At 31.5% G+C, this 7011-nt stretch overlaps 1 protein-coding gene and 1 long non-coding RNA gene across 4 annotated transcripts in view; one reads left to right on the top strand and one right to left on the bottom strand.

Annotated features, from left to right (window-relative positions):
• Positions 1-1237, bottom strand: part of LOC106460127 (ferrochelatase, mitochondrial-like) — a 16185-nt gene extending 14948 nt beyond the window's left edge. Inside the window, exons 1-2 of one of the 2 annotated variants that reach the window (XM_013919809.1) lie at positions 1130-1237; positions 1-112 (exon numbers count right to left, since the gene is read on the bottom strand). In XM_013919809.1, the coding sequence (XP_013775263.1) occupies positions 1-112; positions 1130-1202 (185 nt within the window). In that variant the 5' untranslated portion in view covers positions 1203-1237. Of the gene's footprint in view, positions 113-516; positions 603-1129 lie in introns of those variants that run through there. The other variant, XM_022386777.1, reaches the window with a different exon arrangement.
• A 917-nt stretch (positions 1238-2154) lies between these two features.
• LOC111085923 overlaps positions 2155-7011 on the top strand; it is a 16318-nt gene continuing 11461 nt past the window's right edge. Inside the window, exons 1-3 of one of the 2 annotated variants that reach the window (XR_002610689.1) lie at positions 2155-2282; positions 3422-3610; positions 4259-4380. This is a non-coding gene — a long non-coding RNA (uncharacterized LOC111085923). Of the gene's footprint in view, positions 2361-3421; positions 3611-4258; positions 4381-7011 lie in introns of both variants that reach the window. The other variant, XR_002610688.1, reaches the window with a different exon arrangement.

The following is a 7011-nucleotide window of genomic DNA, read 5'->3' on the forward strand; positions in this document are numbered from 1 at the left end:
TTTTTTAATTCTTGAGTTGTTTCAGTTGGTGATTGTGATGTTTCTTCCGCTTTCATGAAATGATTCGATGTAGATACTGTCCTCCTTCCTCCAAATCCAGCCCAACACAATGCTGAATCATACAATACAATAATATCCACAATAAACAACATAATGAAAGTATAATTTAATACTTTTAATTTACCAAACAAACTTTAAACACATCATACAGTAGAACTTTATGCAGAGTACACATAGTAGGTCTGAAAAATTTAATGGACTGCAACTGCCTGTTGAAAGAAAAGTAGGTGACATTTCAGCTTCTATACTGAGGCCTTCTTCATACAAAGAAGACTTCAGTCTAAAAAAAGGAAACATCTCTTTTTTTTTCTTTCAACATGAAGTTGCAGTTCATTAAAGTTCTCAAACCTACATTATACAGTAAAGCATAACAAGGCTAGTATCAATATGAATTATTGCCGTTTTTCCTTTTATGGAATAAAATGTGAACAATTTAGGTTTTAATATTTCACTTACCAAATTACACTGCTTTATGATGTTTCCACAAAAAAATGAGACCAAAGAGAGAGAGAGAGAGAAAGAAAATAAACCTTCTTCCAGAACCTAAAGTTTTAGAAAGCAAACTCAAAGCAACAAAAAAAAATCAAGCTGCAACTGCAATAATCCTGGCAAGATTTGCAGAAATTCGACAATTATATTGTGATGTACCTACATCATAGTCTTGAGAATTGCTTGAACTTATAGTTTCACAATTTTACTTTGTACGAGAATTTACTGGAAACCCTCTAAATTGTACAGCACATTATATATTTTGATGTTTATTACAACTTTAAATTAAGCACAAGATGAGATGTAATACATTCTCTAGAACTTGGAAGAATCAGCAAACTTGTCAAACAATAAATTTTATATGTTGGACAGCATGTTAGGTACATCACAGTCTGAGGCTAAAATCTACAGTATTACTATTAGCAAGTAATAGTAATACTATCTATCGGTAATACAATCATAAAACTTGAAAAAATGTAAATAATATTGGCTTAAGTTCCACACTTGTTGACTAAATTTCAATTTTACCAGTTGTTTAAGAGTAACTACTGATTTTAATATATATATATATATATATTACATTTTCCATATCTCCAAATACTATTCCACAAATACAAACTTCTGCGCCCAACACTAATAGTAACAGCAGCCATAACTTATGTTATGATCATACACAGAGCTTCGTGTATTTAAGTGTCATAGCCACGTGTGTTTATTGATAGCGCTACCTTTCGGTCGCCAATATAAAATAAAACCTAAAGTTTACGGAATTATGTACTTACGCTATCAATATCTACATACAAATAAAGTATTGGTTTAAGTTTTTATTTTTCTCAAGTAAGAGTTAGAATAGCCTTGATGGACCAATTGACCCCTTATTGTCAGTATGATATGTTATATGTTTGTTTGAGTTTTCAGTTCAGTGTCAAACACTTAATCTGACGACAAACCGAAAGTTGAAGGTATGTAAGAAAGTGATCATACGAACAACAATGAAAACTGAAAAAAAGACAACATTAAATTTTGAACTTCACAACTGTCAGTAGTTTGTTCCAAAACCTTTTTACTGAAACTTAAACGTAAAATACCGTTCTAGTAACAAAAAACATCATATTTTCTTTCACACAAGAAGCTATCTTCGCCGAAATCATGATTTTTCGCAAGTGAATAATTTTTTAGAGGATTTAATATAGCCTAATGAAAGATCAACATGTCTAATATCATTGTGTTAATTACCTGGCACTTTAGACTTAACTTTTCATATTAGAAAAAACATGATTTAATATCTTCTGTACGTTAAGATGGGTGATACTTGTGTTCCGTTAAAAATAATAATTTGTTAATATGTAAATACAATCTTAGCTTTTCTTAAAAATAAATCCATGTCTTTTTAATAACGTAAACTGTTATATAACCCTTTTTTTGGTAATTAATGATCTTGCACGCTTATTTCAATGTGCTTCTTGATGCCATGGTAAACTAAACAAACACGTTCTTTTAATTTTTACTTTCCCTTCCATTTTAGGCGTTTTAGAATTAATTTTTTATAGAACTGCGAGTGTTGAAAACGTTCGACCAATAATTTATTACTTTAGGTTGCTTATCAAGTTAATACAACAATACAGGGGTTTTTCGTATCAGAGTCACGCATGAATGAGAAATTGAATTAAAGCTTCTCACCCGTTGTAACTTGCATATCGTATGAAATTTGTATCGCAAGTCTTTACTTGTCAGTAAGTTTTTTAAAATGTTAAATATACTGTTCATACTTTTTAAATTAGTAGTTATACTTCATAAATGGCATACTGAAGGTAAACTACATATTTTATAAAACCTACAGTACATATAAGAAAATTGTAATAAGTTTACTGTCCTATTATACTTTTAGTTTTATAATTATAGGCTAGAAGTAGAAACCCATGACTTGTAAGTTATAACTTATAAGTCTATAACTATAAAGTAAAAGTATAATATACTTCGACTAACTTGGACATTTTGATGACGCCTTGACTCATTTTAGTATAAAATTAAAAAATAAGATATTTGGCATGTTGCACGAACTATGGGTAAAAATTAAAATGTATAAATATTTTATAAGATTATTTATTATTGAAAAGGTATTGAGTAAAATGTATACATATTTAGTAAAATTAAATACATTTGGTTATTTTTTTTTACATTATTACTATTACTATAATATAAACAAGTAAAAACCTTTTGATTAGACCAGTAGGATATGACGCATCAAATTTGAGCTGTTTTTGGAAAAATTGTTCGTGTAGATATTTAAATATTTTTTTCATGAATTTCAACAAGTTTATAACTTATGGTATTTAATATGGATGTAATATATCATAAATTATGAATGTATGATTAGCACAAAGTTATTTTTACTTATAATTATATACAGATTAGAAAAATACTATTTTTAGAATTTGTCGTGTTGATTATGATAAGCTACAAATAAGGAGCTTTTGTCAGTTTGTGGTTCATTGTAATATAGATATTTTCTTCATTAATTGGGAAGTATAAAATATTAAAGCTGCATTCAACTAATTATGTACATATTAAAATATGTGTGAATAATTCTTTTAATTGTAGACAAACAATGTAGATCTGGTATGATTCTGCAAACTGATCAAATACAAAAGTAAATTTTATTAATATGTTACAGTATATTATTAATAAAATATTTCTTTCAGTTTATTTGAATGTCAAACATTTTGTTCTATAATTTGAAACATTTGGACTAGTAGTAAAGTTATTTTAACCAAATGTAAATCTAGTAATTAATAAGAATGTTTTTGTTCAGAAAATGCAACAAGTTAATTTTTTATTACATGTTAATTTCTTCTTCAATTTTTAAAAATAGGTGAAGTTACAAAAAGTTGAGTGAAAAAAGACACCGAGTGTGATACAAATCATGTATCAATCTGTAGATCGGGATGTAAATTTTATGGAAAATCTGCTAATGATGGATTGTGCTTCCAGTGCTAGAAAGATGTTAAAAGAAAGCAGTGTACATCTAACACTGAATTCATTGGACATCTTAGTACAAATGGTAAGAATAAAGTACAGAAAATTTTACTGTGGTTAGTTAGGCTTAAATAACAGTTTCATAAATTAGTCAACAATCTGATCATATTGTGAGCAATATAGTGTACTTCCTTTTGAATGTATATTAACAGTTATGTTTATATTTTTCAAATCAGTTCCTGAGAAATGTAGAAATGTCAAATTATAATAATTAATTGAGGGCTACTAAACTTTTAAAGTAAATCAATTTTGTAATATGTATAACATAATTTAATGACAAAAAGAGATCATTGGTCCATCTGGGCCATCCTATCCACTAAGCTAAACTTTGAAATAAAAATATAACACTCAGATCCAGCTTGTCTCATTCAAATATTTGTCAAGCCTTTCCTTATATTTACTGCATCCATCACATCTGAAAGCAAACCATTCCAAAGGCCAACCACCCTAGCGTTAGAAAAATAAAATTATCTTAGCTAAAGAAGGCTCCTACCTAACTAATATTTATATTTGTGTTTATTAGTCCTACTGTTCTCACCATTAAGTATGAAAAAAGATGATGCATCAACACTATTAATTCTTTTATTCTTATCTAAGCTGTATATATATGTGTATGTGTGTATATATATATATATATATATACTTACTTTCTTTTTTCTATCTCATGGTACAGTTACTGGTGGAATTAATGTTGAAGCTGGTTCATCACAGGAGAAAGTTTTAAGTTCTGCATCACCCTCTCTAACCTTAGCTGCATCTGTTATTAGTCAAGAGCCAGAAAATGCAACTTTAAAGGTTTGATGATCATTATCTAGCATTCAGACTAAGTTGACTTATCTTCATGATTCAAATATTTTAGTATTTTGATGTAAGAATTACTTGTTCCCCTAGAACATATGAGCAGTTTCTTTTGAAGTCACGATGTGTGCCCCCCTTAAAGTTTTGTAATGAGTGTATTACCCAGTAACATTTGGAATGATTGTAATACATGTAAATGTCATGCTATAAGTAAATAAATTAATTTGGGGCTACTATCTATCTATGTTAATATATCTTAGCATTACGCTGAATGATTTAAGAAATGTGGCTCTAACAGTCTAGACTAGTGTTGAGCAGTGTGTGATTACGATTAAACATGATTGCAAGATCTGATTACGATTACAATTATACTCCAAAATTCTAGATTACGATTACAATCATGATTACTTGGCTATGATTACGATTACAGAAAATCAAAGATTACAAACAACACTATTTATTTTTTTCATTAAATTTCACAATAGGTAATCAAGTTAATTATGTATCACTCAAGCGATCAAAAAAACAAAGTTTAAATCTGAAGTTTTATTCCCAAAATTTTTAAAGTCAGTTGTTACACCAAATAAACATCAGTTGTTCAAGTCGATAGTCTGTCAAGTTGCATCTTTCTGGTTTGAAGACTTTGCCTGCGATAGAGAAAAGTCACTCAACAGGGACACTAGAGGCTGGAATCTGAAGGCTTAAGCAGGTAAGCTCATGCCAAACTTCATTATTGTTGTGATCTGCTTGATCTTTCCAAAATGGTAATGGATCAGCTTCCTCGGGCAAACATGGGCTACTGAAATATTCTGAAATTTTGGTTTCAAAATCTGGCCTTGTTTTTGGTCCTGTGCTTGTTGGCTGTTGATGCACATCCTTCATGAACCAGACAAACTTGGATCGTTTACATGGTGATGGTGCAGTGCTGTCAGTGCAGTGCGATCGAGAAAAGTCACTCAACAGGGACACTAGAGGCTGGAATCTGAAGGCTTAAGCAGGTAAGCTCATGCCAAACTTCATTATTGTTGTGATCTGCTTGATCTTTCCAAAATGGTAATGGATCAGCTTCCTCAGGCAAACATAGGCTACTGAAATATTCTGAAATTTTGGTTTCAAAATCTGGCCTTGTTTTTGGTCCTGTGCTTGTTGGCTGTCGATGCACATCCTTCATGAACCAGACAAACTTGGATCGTTTACATGGTGATGGTGCAGTGCTGTCATTATCAGAGTTGGAAGTAGAAGAAGTTGTTAGAGTGTCACTGTTCACAGTGATTACTTTGACTAGCACAGCTGCCTGCGCCTCTTCAGGGGTGCACCAGGCCAACTTCCATCTCGGATTGAGAGTGACAGCAACTTTGAATATAAGTGTGTTAAATTTAGATAGTCGCCGATCTACAGATGTCTTGAGAGTTTGCACCATCGTACTGCTGTACTTAGGGGACAACTTGAGCATCTCAGTATGAAGTCCATGGATAATAGGGAGTATAATGCTGGATGTAACTTTTTCTCCTTGAGCCATATATGTCTCCCAATCAAATGGAGTCAGAATTTCAACAAGTTCCTTAGCCATGTTGGTTTCATATATGTTAATTTTTTCAAAGAAGTCAAGTTTCTGCATAGTAGATTCAGACACTTTGAGGAGTGATCTAATCATTGCAAGCTGAGAATTCCATCGGATTGCATTGGCGGATTGGAGACGTACCTCACCCTCACTCTCAAATAGATCAGTTGCATGAGTGGAGCAGCAAACATGGGACACCACTTGAGATATCTTGCTCAAAACATCCTTAACAGAATCAGCTTCCTTTAGACCAGTGCTTCCCAAACTGCAGTCAATCGCATACCACCGTCACATTTTTTGACATATCTGCGTACTACATGTACTATTATTTACGTTTTACTTACTTTTTCTTTAAATCGACTCACTTTTTTTACTTAAATAAATTTATTTTAAAAGGAAATTTCATAACACTAGGATAAATGGAAAAGCAGTATCAGTTACCATAATATTTATTTCAAAACATTATTTTACTCATCTCAAGATGACATTGTTATAACAAAGCAGACCAGATGACGCGCATGCCCTCTGAATAATAGCCAATGTTTAATTGTCGGCAGATAATGTAATAATCACGTTAAGATTTATTTTTTTATATACTTTTTTTTTCTAATACACATTACCACCAGAGGTATGCGTACCACATTTTGGGAAACACTCCTTTAGACCATCACTGACAACAAGTTGTAATGTATGAGCAAAGCAGGTGAAATGAGGTGATTTGAAAGAACATTTATTTTCAAGGCTGACTGTTACTGGGTGCAATTCGTCATTTGCATTGCCATCATTTACATCATCATCATCATTCTCTTCATTGGTCAGTGGCATCTCTGCCTCTTCAAGTAAGCGAAACGTCTTCATCACATTTGAGGCATTTTCTGTAACAATGCATAACACCTTATTTTGAATGCCAAATGATGTGACAATATTCTCAAAGTGTTGAATAATATTTTCAGCAGTATGTGATCCATGAAAACATCAGGAAGCCAACATGACACTTTGCATATTGAAATCAATAATGAAGTGTGCAATCATTCTAAGGAACGATCTCATTTGTCGATTTGTCCAGA

Source organism: Limulus polyphemus, unplaced genomic scaffold (assembly GCF_000517525.1).
Source record: "Limulus polyphemus unplaced genomic scaffold, Limulus_polyphemus-2.1.2 Scaffold714, whole genome shotgun sequence".
Classification (NCBI taxonomy): domain Eukaryota; kingdom Metazoa; phylum Arthropoda; class Merostomata; order Xiphosura; family Limulidae; genus Limulus; species Limulus polyphemus.